General features: G+C 56.4%; 1 protein-coding gene across 1 annotated transcript in view; it reads right to left on the bottom strand.

The window, feature by feature from the left end:
* Positions 1-808: 808 nt before the first annotated feature.
* The window catches only part of TFEB (transcription factor EB), a 48,270-nt gene continuing 28,383 nt past the window's right edge, over positions 809-20,695 (bottom strand). Inside the window, exons 2-9 of the mRNA XM_060109305.1 lie at positions 6,948-7,179; positions 6,613-6,867; positions 5,998-6,075; positions 4,359-4,479; positions 4,212-4,268; positions 3,653-3,728; positions 2,888-3,035; positions 809-1,890 (exon numbers count right to left, since the gene is read on the bottom strand). Of these exons, the coding sequence (XP_059965288.1) occupies positions 1,402-1,890; positions 2,888-3,035; positions 3,653-3,728; positions 4,212-4,268; positions 4,359-4,479; positions 5,998-6,075; positions 6,613-6,867; positions 6,948-7,163 (1,440 nt within the window). The 5' untranslated portion in view covers positions 7,164-7,179 and the 3' untranslated portion in view covers positions 809-1,401. The remainder of the gene's footprint in view (positions 1,891-2,887; positions 3,036-3,652; positions 3,729-4,211; positions 4,269-4,358; positions 4,480-5,997; positions 6,076-6,612; positions 6,868-6,947; positions 7,180-20,695) is intronic.

Genomic DNA, 20,695 nt, shown 5'->3' with positions numbered 1-20,695 from the left:
GCCCCAAGCCCGTTTCCCCATCCTGGGTGAGGTCATAAAGTCCCAGGATCTTGGAGCAGAGGCCCCAGGAACTATTGTGCAGTGAAGGAGCTTTAGCCCAGAGAGAGAAAAGGGTTAGTGGGAGCCTGACGGCCTGATGGTGCCGGAGCAGAACCCACGCCCTGGGCACCACCCAGCGTCCTGTGCTCCCACCTCCTCCCAAACTGGTTTACATGGTCCCTCTTTCCCCAAACCCATAGAAGGATGCAGCCCCTCACTTCCTAGGGAGACTGTCCTGCTAGAGACACTAAGTCAGAGGGCAGAGGGCCTTGGCCGCACAGATCAGGCAGCCCACCTATGGAGGGGAAAGAACTGGGGGTGGGGACAGGAGAAACATGCCCCCCATCCCAGGCCAGGAGTAGCCTGGACCCACAGTGCCCAAGAGCTGCAGTTAGGAGCAGTAGACTTGGTTTACAAGCAACGGGGTCTCCCACATCACCCGGGTCAGCGGTCTCAGGCCACAGCTGGAGGTGTGAGACCAGCAGGGCTGTGGCGCCACCTTGTGGCCTCGAGGAGGGACAAGGCCCACGGCAGCTCCCGACCCCACTAAGTAAGGCTAGATCTCCAGCTTCCCAGGGGACAGGGCTGGGGAGTTGGGGGAAACCAGGTGATGGACTCAGTCCCTCCTGTCTGTATCCCCCTTCCTTGATCCCCATGGGGGCATTTGAACTCTGAATCCAGAAAGGAGTCCACTGGGTTGAATCCTCCCATCTCTGTTGTCCCCAGACCCCCCTCCAAAGAGACAGGACAAACAGGTACAAAGCACAGTGTTTACTAAAGGCACAAAGTGGGGAGACTGGAGGGGAGCTGCTCTTCCAGCAGTGACCCCACTCTAACTTAAACCCAGAGCCTCCTCTTCTGGCCACCCCCGCCCTCACACCACTTGGTGGAGAACTGTTAGCACCAAAGGGGGGTGGGGGGAGTGCCAGGCCGGAGGACGGGCTTGTTGCCATCAGAGTCCAGAAAGGCAGGCCTGGGCACCCCCTGGAGCAGTCACTGCCTCCAAGAAGGAACTTCTGGACCCCTGGTTCCAACGAGTCCTCCTTCATCGGTGGGGGGACCAGGCTCAGAAGGTAAGACCTCGTCTTACCTCCAGCACACCCTGTAACCTCCCTCACCCTCATGATTTCACCTCCGGGAGCCGGGCTGAAGGCCTATTTCTGCCCAGCCCCATCAAGAGGGCTGCCCCTGGGTGGGGGGCTTCCGACCCCACGGGCTGCCAAGGGCACTAAGCCCAAACGGGGGGCCGCCAGGGCGGAGTGAGGCAGGGCAGGGGCTACTTCACACACAAGTACAGGCTGGAGGGTGGGAGGGAGGTGGCCCTGGCTCTCCCACCCCCCAGGCCCACCCCCGTGGCCCAGGTCACAGCACGTCGCCCTCCTCCATGCTGAAGCTGCTCCTGCGGCTGCTGGCTTTGGAGGCCTCGGGGGACATGGTGGAGAAGAGGGGGTCGGAGGCCAGTGGTAGCAGTGAGTCGTCCAGGAGCATGAGGTCCAGATCCTTCTTGGACAGGTTGGGGAACGGGGAGCCATGCTCTGGCCCCAGAGGTTCGGGGTAGCCCGGGGGCCCTTCGTTGCCCCCGCCCCCAAAGCTCAGGCTGTGGCTGAAGTCCAGGTGGTGGAATGGGGACTGTGGCTGGGCTGGCTGGGCTGGCGGGGGCAGCTGGGCCTGGGGGGGCAGAGCCGGCAGTGGCTCAGGGTCGGGGACCTCGGCCCCCAGCAGCAGGGCCTCTGTCGGACCCTCCTCGCTGGGTAGCTCCTGCTTCACCACCTGCTGGGCCAGCTCAGCCATGTTCATGCCCGAGGGCGAGGTGGTGGGGAGGCCGTGGACTCGAGCCTGCATCTCCAGCTCCTGCAGGTGCGGCAGACAGAGTCTGGAGGCGCACACCCGTGGGCACCTGTTGCCCGCCCCCCACATCTGCTGCAGCCCTTGCCCCTCCCTTTGTGGCACCCAAGACCACAAAATGTCTCAGCTGGGAGGAAGCACAGGGCAGCTCTAGAGTCTAGACCGGTGTTTTTTCAAACTATAAGTCGCAACTCATGAGTGGGTTGGGAAACCACTACAGTGAGCCTTGACCAGCTCTCTATTTTTTAAATTGAAATAGACTTGCCTAGATTAGACTAGACGAGAAACTATCAGAATGCACTGCATCTATTAAGGATGAGGGTTCTTTCATGAAACTTTGATTTTTCACTTTGAGTATGGCTATGTGTGCTGGATTGTAATGTGAATTGTATTATCTACCATAAGAAATAGAAGAATTTTAAGCTGTAGTCCAGCTGCCCTTTGTATAGGTGACCAGCCTCAGGTCCAAAGAGGACAAGAGGCCTTCAACACAGAGCCAGGACTAGGCAGCTCTAGGTGGTAGGATGGACTCTCCCAAGCCTTTGTTCTTTCTCTTGTCCCCTGTGGTGATTCTTAGCATTACCCACCATAAAGTCCCAGCTCTCTGCCTCCCACAGGGGCAGGTTTGCCCTTTCCTGCCCCCTTGACATTAGGTATAGGCATGTGCTTGCATTGATGGAGGAAATGTGAGCAGAAGGGACAAGTGTCACCCTAAGGGTGACACACGGCTTTAAGAGCCAGCTCTAGATGTGCCTGTCCATCAGCTTGGGTCCCAGAATGAGGGTCTCATGGAACAGGCCCTCCAGCTGACATCTGTTGCTTAAAGCTGCTGGGGATTGTTTGTTACCAAACTATAACATACTGACTGATACGTCCTCCCTCCGCATGGGTATCATTCCCATGTCTCCAGCTTCAGAAGTATAAGCACTGCCCCTGGGGTCAGGACTCAGGCCAAGGGTCAGGAGTCAGAGCTACCCAAGAAGTCCAAGTTCAGGGGCCAGACCTGGATGCGGAGCCAGAGCTGCTTGTTGGTCATCTCCAGGCGCCGAGAGTGGTTCTCCAGCTCCCGGGACTTCTGCAGGTCCTTCTGCATCCTCCGGATGTAATCAACAGAGGCCTTGAGGATGGTGCCCTTGTTCCAGCGCACATCCCTGCAGGCCAGGCAGAATGAGAGGTGCATGCTCAGAGGAGGGGGCAAGTATTTTCCAGGAGCTTAGTGGGTGGAAGTAACACCCTGTTCGGAGCTTATGTCGCCTCTCCCAACTTTGCCCCAAATCCCAGATCCAGGCAACCCCTACTTATGAAGGAGGCTGATCTCCATCTGCACAGAACGGGCCTCCCCAGGTAACTGTGGTGCTACCACCCACGTCACTAATCCCAGGAACCAAGCAATTTGGAGCAGCCTCCTTCCCCAGGCCTCCCATTCCTGCCACCAAAACCCACACCCACACTCATCCTTGACTCTCACTACTCCTGTCCCTGGACCACCTCTGCACCAGTCCTGTGGCCTTTCCAAACTTTCCCAGCATGACTCCAGCATGACTCCTCCTCCAGGAAGCACCCCTGACCCCACCCTCACTTCTGGGACATCTGCTCCTCTCTCTCTTCCTTATTTGGGGGAGGGAGGAATCTTCTTTTCCCAAATAGATGATAAGCTCTTTAAGGCAGCAACCAAGGGATTCTCTTCCCATCCCTTCCCCGTGGCAACCAGCAGATAATACCTGTGAGCTGCTGCCCTCCCTTCCCTTCCTCCAGGAAACCCACTCACAAGTCGTTGGCCTTGGGGATCAGCATTCCCAGCTCCTTGATGCGGTCATTGATGTTGAACCTCCGTCTCCTTTCAACTAAAAGTAACAAATTCCAGGCGGGGCCATTAGGGGGATGAGGACCCCACCTGGGACGAAGGGTCCAGCCCAAGCAGGGGTGCCTTAGTCCTTCTGGGAAGTAATGGGTGACCAACCAAATGGGATTTCTATGGGGGTGAGGGGGTCGGGGGCGGTCGGATACAGCTAAGCGGGTGAGGCTGTAGCGGGCGAAGCTGCCTGGGGAAGACTCTCTCTCTCCACTGCCCAGAACTCCTTCCCAGACTCCACGCCCTAAAGAAAACAATCTGATAAACTCATTCCCTCTGAATATCTCTTCCCTGGAGCGCCTCTCCCACCCCTTCCTAGAAAGGGCTGACGGGAAGAGGGCTGTGCTGCACCCAGTCACACCAATGCCAGGATTTTAAAGCCTTGGGTAGGGAATCCTTCCTAGAAGCTGTGCAGGTCAGAGTGGCTTTTGAGCCAGCCCAGGTGAAGGGGGGAAGAGGGGCTGGGGAGACTCACTGAGGTTGTGATTGTCTTTCTTCTGTCGCTCCTTGGCCAGGGCCCGGCTCTCAGCATCTGGAGGACAGGAGAGGAGAGAGGAGCTGGGAGGGGAAGGGAAGCGGCAGGACTCGGGAGCTGGGGCGCAGGGAAGCAGCGGGCTGGTACCTGTAAGCTCTCGCTTCTGGGTCAGGTCGGCTGGGCAGGAGCTGCTGGTGACGCCCACCAGGGAGGTGGTGACCTGGGGGTCTCCACTGTACACATTTAGGTGACTGCTGGACAGGGGCAGCTGCAGGGTGAGGTGGGGAAGGGTACCCGATGAGCAGCCCCCTGTCTTCGGGGGGCTCTCCCCAGGGCCCATCGTCCCAGGATTCCCCGGGACACTGGGGGAGGCTGTGCTGGGGTCACCCAGGGCAGAGTCCAGAGCTGAATAAGAGGCAGCCCCTGCCCTCAAGGAGCAACCAGCCAGCGCTGGGAAGCAGCTGGAGAGAGAGGAGATAGTGGGTGAGAGGATTTCCCCCAGGGCCTTTGGAAGTCAAGGGGAGGGGCACCTAATCTATTCTGGAGTTTCTGGAAGGTTTCCAGAGGGTGTGGTGAGGAAGGGCACTATGGGCTGGGGGATGGCTGAGCAGGAAAGCAGCCAGGACACAGCATGAGGTCAAGCTGAAGGAGCGCAGTGGTGGCGGGGGGAGTGGGGGGAGATCCTGCCGGATGCTGGAGGGCAGGTTCCACTTGCAGAGACCCTGGGACTTGGTGATGAGCAGCCATTGGGCGTTTAAACGGGCCCCACAGGGACAGGTTTGAGCTCTGGAAAGATCTTCCCAGTTCCTGCCACACATTCACGCAGAGCAAATCACAGGCCCAGAGCCCTGCAGGGTACCCTGGCCCCCACGAAAGGGGCCAGATGCTGTGCCCTCCTCTCCGGCCTCCCAGCCCCCGATGCCCCTGCTGGCAGCTGGCTTCCGACCCACTGGCCCCGGCCAACTCCTGATGAGCCCCTGCGCGCTGTCACCAGGCAGCAGGGATTGAGGACTGAGTCCTTGACTTCCCTCAGCAGCATGGGCTGGGGCCCAAGGGGCAGGAGTGAGCAGCTAAGCTTCAGGGATCTCCAAAAAAAAGGGAAGGGGACACCTGCAATTCCACCTGCTCAGTGTAAGTACCTGTCCCCCTTGTGCAGAGCTAGCCCCCAATTTCTTGCCTTATCTAATTCTCCCACCAGCCCGTGGGTAGAAGGCATCATCCCCAGGGGCTCAGACCAGTTAAGGGACTTCCCAGAGTCACAGACAAAGCCAGAATCTAGGCCTCTTGATTCCAAGCCTGACCCCTTCCCACCTGCCCTGTCACCTCTGCCCAGGAAGCCCAGAGAGCATTAACGCTGCCAGGAGGCTGCCAGAGGGAGGGAACCCAACCAGCCTGAAATCACTTGCCCCTCAGATTGAGGGACACAGGCCTGTGCTTTCTGGGTCCTGGGCTTGGTAGAAGAGGGGGCCCCAGATCTCAGAGAAACTCATCAGCTCCAGGCCTTCCTGGGGCCACACTGCTCCCCTCAGTACCAGTGCCTCCTGCCCCCCGCCCCGCGACCCAGGAAGCCTTCCCCAGCCACCTCTCCCCCCAAGCCCCACCATGCACGCAGGCTAAGGTGCACTCTGGATTCACAGCTCTGCCGGACCCTGGGCCCTCGTCACATGATTTGATGGAGGTGATTCTCATCTCCGTAGGAGATATTCTAGTTCTCTCCAGGCTCACAGCCGCTGTAGGGCCGCTGCCCCTCCCTCTGACACACCCACCCTGCCCTGGCCAGCAATACCGTGTTGGGAATCTGATTTTCAGGATTGATGAAGCCCAGGACATCGTCCAGACACATAATGTTGTCGATGACATCAAACTGAAAGGGAAAAGATAGTCCATATTGGGGGGTGCCTGCTCGGAGAAAGGCAGGGGAAAAGGGGCACTGGGACAGCCACTGACCCGAAGGGACCTTGGCGCCTACCTCACCCCATCTGCTCACCTGGGGGGAAGGAAACAGACCCAGAGAGAGGATGAGCTGTCCAGGTCCCCCAGGCCCCAAGGCCCAGGCCAGGGCTCTTCCGAAGGAGCCAAGTTGCCCAGGCAGATGGCTTTATATACCTTCTGTCAGGACGTGGCTTTGCAGGTGTGCTGGGCATTCCTGTACGAGTCTCCTGTTTCTCCCTAGCAGAGGTTTCTAAAGTAGGGATGTTTCTCCTGGGAGACTGGGGCTCCCCGAGGGCGGGGCCGCGTCTCCCCTCAGACCAGGGCTCCCCGAGGGCGGGGCCGCGTCTCCCCTCAGACCGGGGCTCCCTGAGGGCAGTATCTTGCCTCTGTCATTAGACTAGGAGTCCCAGGAGCACAGCACATGGCCCCAGCTCTGCTGGTGGCAGGCACCGGCCAGCTCCTCACTCACCTCCCGCTCAGGGTTGGAGCCGATGTGCAGCATGGCCATGGGGCTGTTGGGAGCACTGTTGCCAGCTGAGGACGACAGCACGTGTCCGGCCCGCACGCCCGGGGAGGCGGCTGGCAGGGGCTTTGGGGAGCCCTGAGCAGGGCTGATGTGGGCAGCAAACTTGTTCCCGTAGGTCTCAGACAGGTACTCCCGCACCTTCTGGTCCCGGGACTGCTGCAGGTGGTAGGAGGTGGGGTTCTCCAGGTAGGACTGCACCTGGAGGGGGGAGGAGGTAAAGGGCTCAGGGCGGGGGCTCCGAGGACCAGGGCGAAGGGACAGGGTGGAGCAGGCCTTACCTTTAGCACCTCCCCGGGCACAGGTGGCGGAGACTGGAAGTGGACAGGGGTGTTGATGGCGGGGGTGGGCGGCGCCCCCAGCTGCTGCTGCTGCTGCTGCTGCTGCTGCTGCTGCATGTAATGCATGACGGCCTGCTGCTGCATGCGCTCCCGCTGCTCCTCCTGCTGCGCCTGCTCCCGCATGAGCTGCATGCGGAGCCCGATGCGTGATGCCATGGTGGCTGCTGGCTCCCTGCGGATGGGAGGGGGCAGTGCTGTGAGGTACAGTCAGTCCCCTTCAACGTGCATGGGGTCTTGAGACTTCCCTGGTGGTCCGGTGGCTAGGACTCTGTGCTTCCACTGCAGGGGGCCCGGGTTCCATCCCTGGTCAGGGAACTAAGATCCCGCAAGCCACACCGTGCAGCCCAAGATAAACAAACAAACAAACAAAAAACAAAACAAAGTTCACGGGGTCTTGGGGAACGGGCCAGGACAAGGGCAACCACATTTTACAGGAGAGGGGCAGGGATTTGCCCAAGGTCACCAAGCAAGTGGGTGACAGAGACTTAAACCCAAGTCTGCTGGTTCTTGGGCCAGAGATGGAGACTCCCTCCAGGTCAGCCTCCCAGACTTGGAGTCAACCTTGACTCCTTTCTCCCTCTCATGCCACCTGGTGAGCCTCCAGATCTGACCTCAAATACATCCTCCTCTGCCACTGCCTCGCTGCCACCAGTGTGAGCCCAGCCTCTGCTGTGCCTCACCTGGCTTCCTGAAGGCGCCTCATGGCATCAGACTCCCTCCCGCTTGCCCCCTGACGTTCTACTTGCAACTCAGTAATTAGAGGGGTCCTGTTAAAACCAAAGTTAGATCGTCTCCCTCTTTCGGCTCAGAACTCTCCATGGCTCCTGTTTCACTCAGTGTGTAAAAGCCAAAGTCCTCACCATAAAAAGCCCTCTATGATCTGTCCCCACCTCATGGTCCCTGTGACCCCATTATCTCCTCCTCTCCTCCTTGTTCCATCTGCTCCAGCCACAACCAATCCCTCAGACATACCAGGCACGTTTCCTACCTCAGGGCCTTTGCACCTGTGCTTCCCTCCGCCTGAGGTGCCCATCCCCCAGACACCACCATGGCTCATTCCTTCATCTCCTCAAGTGGGTCACCTCATTGCAGAGACCTTCCATGCCTACCTTATTTAAAACTGCAACCCCCCCACCAGTCCCCCCCCAACTTTATGCTCCTTCCCTGTTTTGTTTCTCCCTGTCACTTATCACCATCTTAAATATTACACATTTTTGCTTAGTTATTTCAATTCATTCTCTATCTCTCTCTCAATAGGAATGCAAACTCCCCTGAGGGCAGGCATTTTGTCTGACTTGCTCACTGCTGTGCCTCAGGCCTCTATGAACATGTGCAGGGAATGGTTACTATTTATGAACCAGCACTGGCCATACAGCAGCAAGCCAGCTGCAGTCCCTGTGCTCCTGGCATCTACAGTCCAGTGAATGAGAAAAGCAAGTCCTCAGGCCACTGTAACCCTGCGCAGGGAAGGCTACTGCAGGGCACCTGGTCCTCCCAGGACCCAGGGAGAGCTTTCCACCACCCAGCACATCAGCCCTGATGTTTTGTGTTTTTTTTTTTTTGCGGTACGCGGGCCTCTCACTGTTGTGGCCTCTCCCGTTGCGGAGCACAGGCTCCGGACGCGCAGGCTCAGCGGCCATGGCTCACGGGCCCAGCCGCTCCACGGCATGTGGGATCTTCCCGGACCGGGGCACGAACCCGTGTCCCTTGCATCGGCAGGCGGACTCTCAACCACTGCGCCACCAGGGAAGCCCAGCCCTGATCTTTGAAAGGTCTCAGGAGGACAGGGGACTAAGGCCTATTTGGGAAGGGGGCAGGACAGAACAGAACGAGTCTGGCAGCTGGTCGCACTCTGTCCCTAGCTCACTGAGTGACCCTGGGCACATCCCTCCCCCTCTCTGAGCCTCCATCTCCCCATCCACAAGATGAAAACGTTGGACTGGGTGATTTCTAAGGTCCTTCCCAGCTGGGATGGGCTGAGACTCTCTGAGAGGTGCAGGGGCCCTGAGGGTGCCCAGATGCCATAAGGTCCTGACAGGGGCTGGAGGGTCCCCTCTCAGCGATATTGCAAGAGGCAGTACAACTTCGTAGTTGAGCAGGTGCTACAAACAGGGCTTGAATCTCAGTTCTGCCACTTCTTTGCTGTGTGACCTTGGGCAAGTCACTTAACTTCTCTCAGCCTCAGTTACCTGACCTGTAAAGAGTTTCAGAAGATTGGTGAGAGCGTTAAATGAAACTAATGTGTCTTCAACAGTGCGCAGCACTTGGTAGGCTGAGTGGGTGAGTGATGGATCAGCACAAGATTGGAGGGTCAGCCACAGCGTAGACCAGAGGCCAGAGCTGTGCCCCAAGGTCCTAAGAATGAGACCAGACCTCTGGGGGTGGCAAAGGAAAGCAGCACAGGCTGACATGTCCTGCCTAATGCCAGACATCAGACTAAGTCAGCATTAGCCGATGGTACTGGCATATATTCAGTGAAAATCACTGGATCATGGAAATAATAATAATTTGCATCTATCTGAGCATTTACTGTGTGCTGGGCACTGTTCCAAGCACTTAACCTCAAACAGCCCCATCTGGTAGCTTTGGTTATTATTTTCCTTCTACAGATAAGGAGAAACAGAAGCACAGGGAGGTTAGTTCTCGGGCAGAGGGGACAGTGCTGGGACCCAATCCCACATCTGGCTCCCCGGCTCATGGTGGGTGAGGGTGAAGGGTCTTCAGACCATCATGTCTCCATGTAGAGCTGGGAAGGCGTTTGTCCCAGGTTGCACATCTGGTTGATCCAGGGCTGCCCAAGCCACCTGACCCCCAAGCCAGGGCTCCTTCTAATCACCCTGCATCCTGCCCTACAAAGTGGAGCAGCACTAACCATCTCGAGGGCTGAGTACTCAGTGGCCCTAACCTTACCTCCCTTCCTCCCTTCTCTGTCCCCGTAGACCAGGAATGTGTGAGAGAGAGGCTGCCTCAGCCCCAGGGGTCTCTCTGCCCAGCTCCCTACAGGACAGTTCCCAAGGAGAAAGGAGCAGACGCACACTTTCCCCCCTGCCTCTGTCCTGTAGCAGGGACACATCTGCAGCCTCCACCTCTGTCCTGTGCTCCTACAGAGGGGTAGCCTGTCTTTGCCCGCCCCCCCCCCCCACAACTGCAGCCCTGCAGACCTCACAGGCTCTGACCCCAGCCCAGTTCACTCCCCTCGCAGCTGCACCCCCTGCCCACTCACAAATGCAGTGAGCCCCTCCCCCTCAGGAACAATCTAACTTCAGTTGGCCCATGGGGGCGGGAGTGGGGTGAGGGTGCAGACACCGAGCCTGGCAGTGCCAGCCGGCACAGGGAGGACTGAGGGAGAACGAGCCCCTTGTTTCTCTCACAAAGGGCTGGGCGCCCATCCTGGGCTGGGCGAGAACATGGGCTCAGCCTGCTCAGCCTCTCACTGCCTGCGCCAGCCTCAGTTTGCTCATTTGTAAAATGGACTCAGGAATCCCTGCCCTACCACCCAGCCGGGGTCTGTGAGAGCCTCCTGGGGGAGGATATTGAATTATGAACCTCAGCTGTCTGTGTATCAAAGAGTATCAGAAGCCTTAGCCTGTCCCCGGTCCTCTGACAGAAGGTGACTCTCCCACCCCCAATCCTGTTGTCAAAGTTTTCACCCCCCTCGCAGAGCTGCTGCTACCCGCTGAGTCCCAGCCCCCTGCCCTGGCTCCCGGTCTGGGTTGCTCTAAGCGTGGCCAGGTGGGATGGGTGTGGGGTTAAGGGCGGGAGTTGAGGGGTGAGGGGATCCGAGGGCGGATCTAAAATGCCCCAGACCCTCCCCACTGTCTGACGTCAGACCCACCAGGCCTGGAAAGGGTCCACCGTGCGTGTACTCGGTAACACCGGGAACTCGAGTGCCCACTACGATGCAGACCCTGGGGCTAGGGTGTTTCCCTGAAGAACGTTCGCCCCTGTCCCCTCCTCCTGAGGGGACCAGGGGGTCTGATGCTCCAGAGAATTCCTGCCCCTGCCCAGTAGCATGGAAGACATAGCAGGGGCTTAAGTTGCAGCCGAGGCAATGAGAGGTGCCCCCGTCTGCACCCTCAGAATCCACGGGCCGCCTCTGCTGAGCTTCCCCCAGAACCTCCCACCTGCCTCTACCTTCCCTAAGCCGTGTCGGGGTTCTAGTTTAGTTGTGACCAAAATGGACTTCACAGTCCAACAGAGGCGGCTGAAGTGCCTGCTCTGCCCATAGTGGCTGGGTGACTTTGGGAAAGCCACTTAACCTCTCTGTGCCTTGGTTTCCTCCCCAGTAAAATGGAGCCAATAATGGCACCTGCCTCTTGGGGTCGTTGTGAGGATTCAAGGAGACACAGCGAGTGTGCAGAATGCACCTAACAGAACAGCCCTTAGGTGTCGATAACGGGTGGATCCCGGCTCCCCTCCGAAGTTGTGCCCTCCTCTGGTCAGGGGCCTGAGGTGGTTTCACACCAGCCTCCCTCATCAGTCATTTACGCCTTAGTATGAACAGGCTGGTCAGAACCTTTTCCAAGGGAAGATGTGGACAGAGGGAGGGGAAAGACGGGGAGAAATCAGTGGATTCCATGAGGAGACGCAAGGAGAAAGAGGGTCCCAGAACAGAAAGGTCTCAGATATAGGAAAGAAGATCTCAGAGATACAGCACTAAGTGGACAAATCAAACTGCAGAGGGGCTTCCCTGGTGGCGCGGTGGTTGAGAGTCCACCTGCCGATACACGGGACGTGGGTTTGTACCCCAGTCCGGAAGGATCCCGCATGCCGCGGACCGGCTGGGCCCGTGAGCCATGGCCGCTGAGCCTGCGCATCTGGAGCCTGTGCTCCGCAGCGGGAGAGGCCACAACGGTGAGAGGCCCACGTAACGCAAAACAAACAAACAAACAAACAAAACACTGCAGAATAAAATGTACAGCCGGAGCCCACTTAGGCAGGAAATGAGTAAATGTGTAGAAAAGACTAGAAGAATCAAGATGCTCTTTGAATCCTTGCCATGGGTCAGGGCTGGGCTAGGTGCTTTTCAACTATTAACTCATCTGTTCTTCACAACAACCCCAGGCAGTTGACTATTATTATTGTCCTCAATTTTCAGGGAGAAACTGAGGCACAGAGAGGTGAAGTCACTGGCCCTAAGTTACACAGCTGATAAGTAGCAGGAGGGCAATTTGAACCAGGCAGCCTGGTTCACAGCCCCCACATTTTATCCACTCATCTGGGCACCCCCAACACCCAAACTGTTCACTGTGTTACCTCTGGGAGGGGCAGTAGAGTGGGGAGGGGAAAAGAGGGGTTTTTATAGTTTCTTATTTCCACTTTCGAAGCACTTAACTCCTAGGATGTGAAGATGCGTTACTTGTGTGATTCTTTTAAAACAAGGGAAAAGGAAGTAGGGCAGCTTCTAGGGGTTTGTGAGGGGCCCAACCTGCTTCCAATCATGTTCGAAGTTGGGTCCCCCCAGCTCCACCTGGAGTCTGGCCCGAGCCCTGCCCTGCTCAGCGCGATGGTTGTTAGGCCAGCTGAGGACCCCCACTGAGGACAGTGAGTGGCCTCTGGGAGCACAGGCCAGGGTCAGAAGCCACATGCCAGCTGGAGCTGGAGGGCCAGGACCCAGGGCCTAACTCAGTTTCCACTACAGCCCTGACACAAGCCTTCGGAGGGGACATGATCTTCATGGAGGGCCTCCCAAAAAGCCCTGAGCCAAGGCACCTCCCTTCAATTGCTTGTGGGGCCTGAACTGCCCTGGGGATTTTTCTGCCTTCCAGATGATCCTTTAAAAATACAAGCAGGAAACAGAAAATACATAAATGCTCTGAGCCAGCAACTCCCTTCCCTAAGCATCTGCCCAGCAGAAAAGCATCCATGTGGGCACCAGAGGACACAGACTAGAAAGTTCACAGCAGCGTTATAGATAGTGGCCAAAACTGGACACCACCCAAACGTCCATCAGCCGGAAGATGGATAAAGAAGTTGTGGTACCTCTATGCCCTGGAATGCTGCTCAGTGATGGAAGTGAACCAACTATTGCTACACACAACTCAGATGACTCTTGCAGACATAATAGCAAACAAAAGAAGGCAAACACGCACACAGCATGATCGATGTACATACAGTTCAAAAACGGGGGAAATGAATCTTGCATGTTAGAAGTTAGGATCCTGGTTACTCTTGTGGGGGGGAGTGACAGGGAGGTGGCACAGGACAGCCTGGGGTGGGTGTGGGGACTAGGAATGTTCTGTAATTTGATGCCGGTGTTGGTGACACGGGAGTGTCCAGTTTATGAAAATGCATCCAGATGTTCACTCAGTAGTTTGTACACTTTTCTGTAGGTGTGTCATACTTTCATTAAAATTTTACATAAGAATGAGGGCAGACCTTAAAGAATGTAAAAGAAAAGTTGAACAAATTACCCTCTCCCCTCCCCCACCCAAGTGTGGCTACGACTTTAAAATGCCTTTGGTACCAGGCAGCTTCAATGCAACTGCCCGAATGTAGCTTGGTCCATCTTCTTTGGAGGAGCAGTTTGGCAATATGTATCAAAGCCTGAAAAAATATCCACTAGCCTGAGGAAGAAATCTCAAATGCAGAAAAGGCTTTTATGCATAAAGATGCCCATCACACTATATAGCGAAAAATAAAAAATAATCTCAATGTCCACAATAGGACGGTTAAATTATGTTGTGTCCAGGAATTCCCTGACCATCCAGTGGTTAGGACTCTGCGCTTCCACTGCTGAGGGCCCAGGTTCAATTCCTGGTTGGGGAACTAAGATCCTGCAAGCCACGCAGGCAAAAAAAAAAAAAAAAAATTATGTTGTGTTCCTCCTCATCAAATGTTGTATTTACAGTAAGTAACACAGGGATATGTCAAGTGACAAAAAGTAGGATGCAAAATTGTATATAAAATCTGATCATCATGTACAAATATGTGCAGAAAAACCTCGTGGGAGGAAATATACTAAAATATTACTGACTTCTTTGGATGATGTAATCACGAGTGATTTTTTTTCTTTTTACCTTTGGAATGTTGTTCTTTTTCTATAATAAACATGTATATCTTTCTTTTTTTAAATTAATTAATTTATTTGTTTGGCTGTGTTGGGTCTTAGTTGCGGCGTGTGGGCTTCTCTCTAGCTGTGGCGTGCGGGCTGTAGAGCATGCAGGCTTAGTTTCCCCGAGGCATGTGGGATCTTAGTTCCCCGACCAGGGATCAAACCCATGTCCCCTGCATTGGAAGGCAGATTCTTGACCACTGGACCACCAGGGAAGTCCCTGTATATCTTTCTAATGAGGAAAAATATTTTATACTAATGTTTATGGAGTACTTTATGGAGTACTTACTATGCGCCAGGTATGGTTCAAAGCACCTTAATTATCACAATCACTTCATGACATGAGTACCAGTACTGTCCCCCTCACACACAGATGAGGAAACAGGCACAAAGAGGTTGTCACTTGCCAAAGGTCACAGAGCTACTAAGTGGCGAGGCTGGACGCTGGCAGTCTGGCTCCACCACCCTAGTCCTGGGACTTAAGAGTTGGCCTTGGTCCTGCACTTGGGACAAGATAGCCACATTTTATTTTAGGGATTTCCACTGAAGATGTGCCTCTTCCCCCCGCCCCACCATTCAAAGTGTTTCAGCAGCCGATCTCTTTCATTCCAGCTCAGGGGGCCCGAGGGTGCCCAGGACGAGGGAATGGTCTGGAATCCCCAAACACAAGCAGAAAAAATTCTGCCCTCCCTCAAAGGGCAGAGATAATTTCCTGTATTCCCAGAAGAAAACATATGCCTGGCGGCTGAAACAACAAAGTGTGGAAGCTCAGAGGCCGGGATGCTTGGTTAAGCCATTTATCACATTCTGCACCTCTGTGGTAGGAAGAAGTTTTCTTCTGACCCAGTCTGTAACAAACTACAGTTGTGTGGGAGCTGCCCAGTCGTGGCGGAGGGGAAATCAAACCAACCACTAAAGGAAGGCCTCCTGCACAGGTGCCGAGGCTCCCGGAAGCAGGGCAAAGGACCCCAAGACCTCCTGGGTAACCTTTCAGCCTTGGGAAGGGAAGAGAGGGGAAGATTCCAGGTCTGGGGTTTGTTTTATCTGCTCTGAGCCCCCTCTGGCCGAGGATGTGGCAAAGGAAGGCCTGATGAACTAGGAAACGGAACAAGAATGTCCACTCAACCCCCTCGCCTTAGGACAAGGCCGTTCCAAATTACCAAGGCAGTCACGGGTCCCTGCAGGGCCTGGCGGGCATCAGTTGGGCCAAACCCAAAGAGAGCTAAGGGTAGGGAGGTGTCATAAGATCCCCAAGAGCCAGCATGCCTTCCCACAAGATGCTATGGGAACTTGGCATCAGAATGCTTGGGGATGAATCGGAGACTCGGGCCTGACTCAGTGTCTGAGCCTAGCCTCAGCCTTTCCATCACTCAAGTGGGACTTACCAGCTGGGGAACCTCTCCCAGAGAGCTGCTGTGATCTAAGTTGGGATGCTGGGTGATTTCACCTCTGCAAGGGTGAAATCATGGGCAGAAGGGCGATACCATTCGGTCACTGGTCACTCTCTCTTCATCCATGCCCACCGGGGGCATCCGTGGGTGAGTCTCCTCTTTCTATTCTTAAATTTCTTTTGAGAAAAGTGTCCCATCCATTCCCCCATCCATTGACACACACACACGCACACACACCCCATAACAAGGCTCCAGGTGGGGGAACAGCACTGCCTAGCGATCACCAGCTTCTGTCTCTCCTTACAGACTGGCCAGAAGCAGAAAGGCCTTGGCCAGCTTTTCCCAATACCAGGCACCCTCTTTGTTTCCTCTCGAAAAGCCTTGGGTTTTAAAAGATTTTCTTTTCCAAAGCTTGTATATTATACATAATTCACTGCGGTGCTATGGGAGAGGCAGGTGGGGAACAGTGAAACCCACCTCTCTAGGTTCTAAAGAGACCAGGAGCGGGCAGAGCACTTAGCACAGGGCTCAGCGCTGGAGACGCTTAGCCGTGTGGGTCGTCATGATCTTAGCTGATCCGTGGTTCCTTAGGGGCCATGAAAGGCAACAGTGGGCTCTCTGGATGCTTCCAACATTGAAAAAAGCAACTGGGATTCACACTTGCCCCGGTACGTGTGCACCACAGGACGCTGCATAAGGTCGGGGGCGGGGGGAGTACAGGCAGGGGCTTGTTTTAAACAATCCTGAACACAGGCAGGAGGAGGGGAGGAGGGAGAGGAAGGAGAGGGGAGACGAAGGGCAGTCCCAGGAGCTCCCGGCCTGCTGAGTGGCCGCCAGGGCCCAGAGCTCAGGCCCATCAGCCCGAGGACCCAGCTCACATCCCACAGGAAAGGGTGGGAGCTGGCACCTCCTGGCTGGCCTGGGGCAAGGCAAGGCAATTGTGCGGCAAGGGAGGCAGCTTCAAAGGCAATCCCAGGGCTTCTCTGGTGGCGCAGTGGTTGAGAGTCTGCCTGCCGATGCAGAGGACACGGGTTTGTGCCCCGGTCCAGGAAGATCCCACATGCTGCAGAGCGGCTGGGCCCGTGAGCCATGGCCACTGAGCCTGCGTGTCTGGAGCCTGTGCTCCGCAGTGGGAGAGGCCACAACGGTGAGAGGCCCGCCTACCACAAAAAAAAAAAAAAAATCAGCTGGACCCTGGCATGAGGCCTGTCCCAGGAGGACTGCCACTGAGCTTTGAAGAATGGGGGGCCAGGGGGACGTGTGGCTGAGGGAAGCATGGAGGGAGAAACCAGAAAGGTCCTGGGAGATGTCCACCCTGGGATATGCATAGACTCAGCCCAGCCACACATGCAGACCCTCTGCTGTCTGTCTGTTTCTGTCTCTCACACACAGATACACACGTTGCAGAATCCCTCACCCTGCCTCTCAGTGGGCAGCCACCTCTCTTCTCGGTTAGAGTAGGGCAAGGGGGCTGAAACCCCCTTGTTCCCCTTCTCCCCTGCACCCCCAATCCTGGACACCCCATCCCCTTGAACAGCCTGCCTGTGGCCACACTACTTTGTTCTCCAGTTGTTTCCTGGTCACCTCCAGTCTCCCCAGCTACAAGGAAGCTCCCAGAGAAATCAGCTTTCTTCTTTAGAACCTCCACCCGATCCTAGCCGGCAGACTTCCCAGAACAAGGCTCAGGGCCCTGGGAGGCTGCTCATCCAACCACCCGTCACATGCTCAATTACCACCGGTTCACTCATTCAGCAGACACTCCAAGTCCCCACGATGGACCAGGCTCGGCACTCAGCACATGACCTTTATCAGATCTCACCAGTCCCCCACAAACACTTCATGGGACAAACAGAACCTCTGCAGATGAGAAAACCAAGACTCAGAAAGGTTAAGGGCCCTGTGCAAGGCCACACTGCAAGTGCATAGTGAAGTGTTCCTGGCCAGCCCAGGTCTCCCTCAGGTGTGTGACCACCACCCGCTCCAGTCCCATGAGGTAACCAGGGCCCCACAGGGAAGATCCCTGTAGATAGATGGATTATTGTTCCCATGAACTCCCAGCCCTGCCTCACCCCCTCACCCCGTGTTGCCCTCAGTGAACCCTCCAGAGGGTCCCAGAGAGGCCTGCACACCCCTCAGCCCTCCTGGATGCCCCAGAACACAGGCCAGGCCCCGCCCACCTGCAGGCTCTCTTCTTGCTGAACAGCCAAGAAAATCCATGCCCAGGGCTCAGGAGACCATATATCTGGATCTCACTGAGGCGGTAACGTGGCCACACGAGGGCCTCAGGGGGAAATTATATCAAACTGGCTGGACAGAAATGCGATTACATGGACCAGAGATCTGGCACTGGACGGCAGCAGAGCTGTATGTGCAGAGGGAGGGGCAGGGCGGGGAGTACAGCCCACAGATGGCACCCCAGACAGGAAAGGGGCCTGAAGAGCAAGGGGAGGATTTCCAGACGGGTCTCCAAGGGCTTCAAGCCCCATGTGACCTCCCCCGCCCACCCCAGCCTACCTGATCCCATCCTCCTGCTGAGGGAAGATCAGCTGAGTTTTGGTGGATGCTAGGTCAGCCCATAAGGTCACCGATACCCCCACCAGGGAAGATGAGTCTCAAGACTCCGCCTGACTGGTCACTGTGTGCCATCATGGATTTGGGGCCCGGGAGTTTGGACCCTCTGGAATGAGTCTGCTCCAAAAGGGCAGAGTGGGATCGAAAAACCACATTTGGCTGTCCCACCACCCAGCTGTGCGACCTCAGACACATCCTGTCCCCTCTCCCAGTTGGACCCCTGGTTGATCATGGGAGGAGGCTGGAAGGGCCGTGGTGGCCCCCTTCCTGCTCTGTCCAGGAAGGTGCAGGGTTCGGGCAGCATGGATGGGTCTGGGGCCGGGTGCCTGGGGAGCCAGCCTACAGGCCTGTGACAGGGAGAGCCGGGTGCTGCTTTCCAACACTCAGGAACTCCCTCTCCAGAGCTGTGGCAGCATTGGAGACCCAGCCTTCGATCGTCCATCTCCTGAGAAGAGGAGGATGCAGCCCAGGGGTAGCGAGGAGCGGGCAGCCGGCACACAGAGAGGCTTCTGAAGGTTCCCAAACCTGAGCTCCAAACCCAGGTCTCCCTGCCCCAGGCCGGGCGCCTGGCTCCTAACCCCCGCCCTTGGGGGCTTCCTCTGCTTCCTCCCTGCTGCGAAGGCCTCTCCAATCTCTGCTTGTCCACTGCAATGAACTCCTACTGCTTGGCTTCCTTTTTAAGAATTTAATCTGCCTCTGAGGACTTCAAAAACAACCTCTTTAAAACTGAAGTATCCAGGCTTTGCCTAATAAAAGAAGGCTTTGGAAGACTGCAGGGGAAAAAGAAGGAAGAAAAACACCTATGAGCCCTGACAACTGCATTACGTTCGCAGAAGGTGGCCTATGGTCTCTGGGAACAAACCAGCAGGCATTTGTTACTACCGGCACTGAGCCATTCCTATGCACCAGGCACAGTTCTGAGTTGATACATGTTACTGATGTAATCCTAGCACATACTACTGGGGAAGTAGTCATATATCCCCCATTTCACAGGGGGACAACTGAGGCAGAGAGGCTGACAACTTGCCCAAGGTTGCACGCTGGTAGGCAGTGGAGCTGGGGGGCCTGGTCGGCGGGTCTGCATACCCAACCTCCGCAGACACAGGTGAGTGCACAGGGGCACGGCAGCAGGCTGGGTGCCCAGGTGGGGAGTCAGTCCAGAAAGGGCCTGAGGAGGCAGGTAGGGAGTCGTAAGCCCATCAGCGGAGGGGCCCTGGGCTAGGCAGGTGAGGTTGGATGTTGTTCCCTGCAGCTGCGGTCCCACCCCTCACCCACCCCCCTTGGCTGCATCTCAGCCTTCTGAGTCCGCTCCCTGGAAGATGGCTGGGTTTAGTGGAATGCTCATATGCTCTGGACCTGACAGACCAGAGTTCAAGTCTGGTTTTGCCACTTTCCAGCTGTGTGACCTGGGACAGGTACTCAACCTCTCAGAGCCTCAGTTTCCCCATCTGTAAAACAGGATGGCAGTAATGCCACCCCCTTCAGAATAGGTGAGGGGATCAAAGGAGCTGAAGTACGTGAGGAGCCCGGCACCTAGGCGGTGGCCCCTGAGGGTTAGTTCCCTGGCCGGATGAGCAGAGTCCATCTGGCTGGAGTTTGGATGGAAGAGGGCCATTTAAGGCTTCACCACTCAAAGCAAGATCCACAGGCATCACATCCCCAAGAGCTGGTTAGAAATGCAGACTCTCAGGCCCCAGCGTAGACCTACTGAGTGAGAATCTGCACTTTAACATGGACTCCTAGGAGATCTGTGGGCACGTTAAAGTCACTTTACTTGCCGCTTCCTGGGGGCTTGATCACCTGCTGGTTCCAAGTGTGACAGGTGGGAGGTGGAGGGAGATCCTTTAAGGGACAAGCACAGGCCTTCTGAGCCCCACAGTGAACCTGAGCAAACAACCCAAACTCTCAGGCAGGCCCAGGAGCCAAGGTGGAGGCGGGAGTGCAGGGCTCCAGGCTGTCTCTGGACTCGGGCTTACTCGGTGCTGGGGCTCTGGCTCGGGCAGGAGGGGAAACAGTCTGCAGGAGCTGACTGGAAGCTGATATGGTTCCCAGTGGGAGAGCAACCCAGACAGGCCGTGTGAGACACACCTACTCACACACGCTCACAGCATCTCCTACACACACACACACACACACACACACACACACACCACCCCAGGACTCGGCTGCCCAGAGAACAGCTCCAGCAGAGAGCAGACAACCTCAAGGACAGGTTGTGCCTGCATGCTGTGCGTGAGGCGTGGGAGACGCTGGGGCCTCTGCAGCAGGCCTGGGAGACCACTCTTCCCCCAACACTGCTCTGCCCTCCCCGCCCCGCCTAAGCCCCAAACCCAGCTGAGCGACGAGAAACCCAAGTCCTGCTCACCTGAGCTTAAGAGGGACCCACATTCTAATTGGTCACCTGCAACGTGCCTGGTGACTGTCCCCCGCCCCAGTGCATGAAACCCACCACCCCAGGTTGCTGGGGGGTAAATAGCCGGGTGGAGCGCTGACCTCAGGGCCCCCCCTGAGAGGCAGCAACACACTGCGGATGGAGGCTGCACCCATCTCCCACGCACACAATCACGCGAGCAATAGCAAAGCCCACCCTCTCCCTGACCACACAGCTTCAGGAGCGGCAGAGACCCCCAGCCCCCCAGCCCACGGGTGGGTAACACTCTCGCCTATACACC

The sequence above is a fragment of the Mesoplodon densirostris genome, chromosome 10 (assembly GCF_025265405.1).
Source record: "Mesoplodon densirostris isolate mMesDen1 chromosome 10, mMesDen1 primary haplotype, whole genome shotgun sequence".
In the NCBI taxonomy this organism is placed as follows: domain Eukaryota; kingdom Metazoa; phylum Chordata; class Mammalia; order Artiodactyla; family Ziphiidae; genus Mesoplodon; species Mesoplodon densirostris.
The sequence above is the reverse complement of the archived record's forward strand: the minus strand, read 5'-3'. Positions and strand labels throughout refer to the sequence as shown.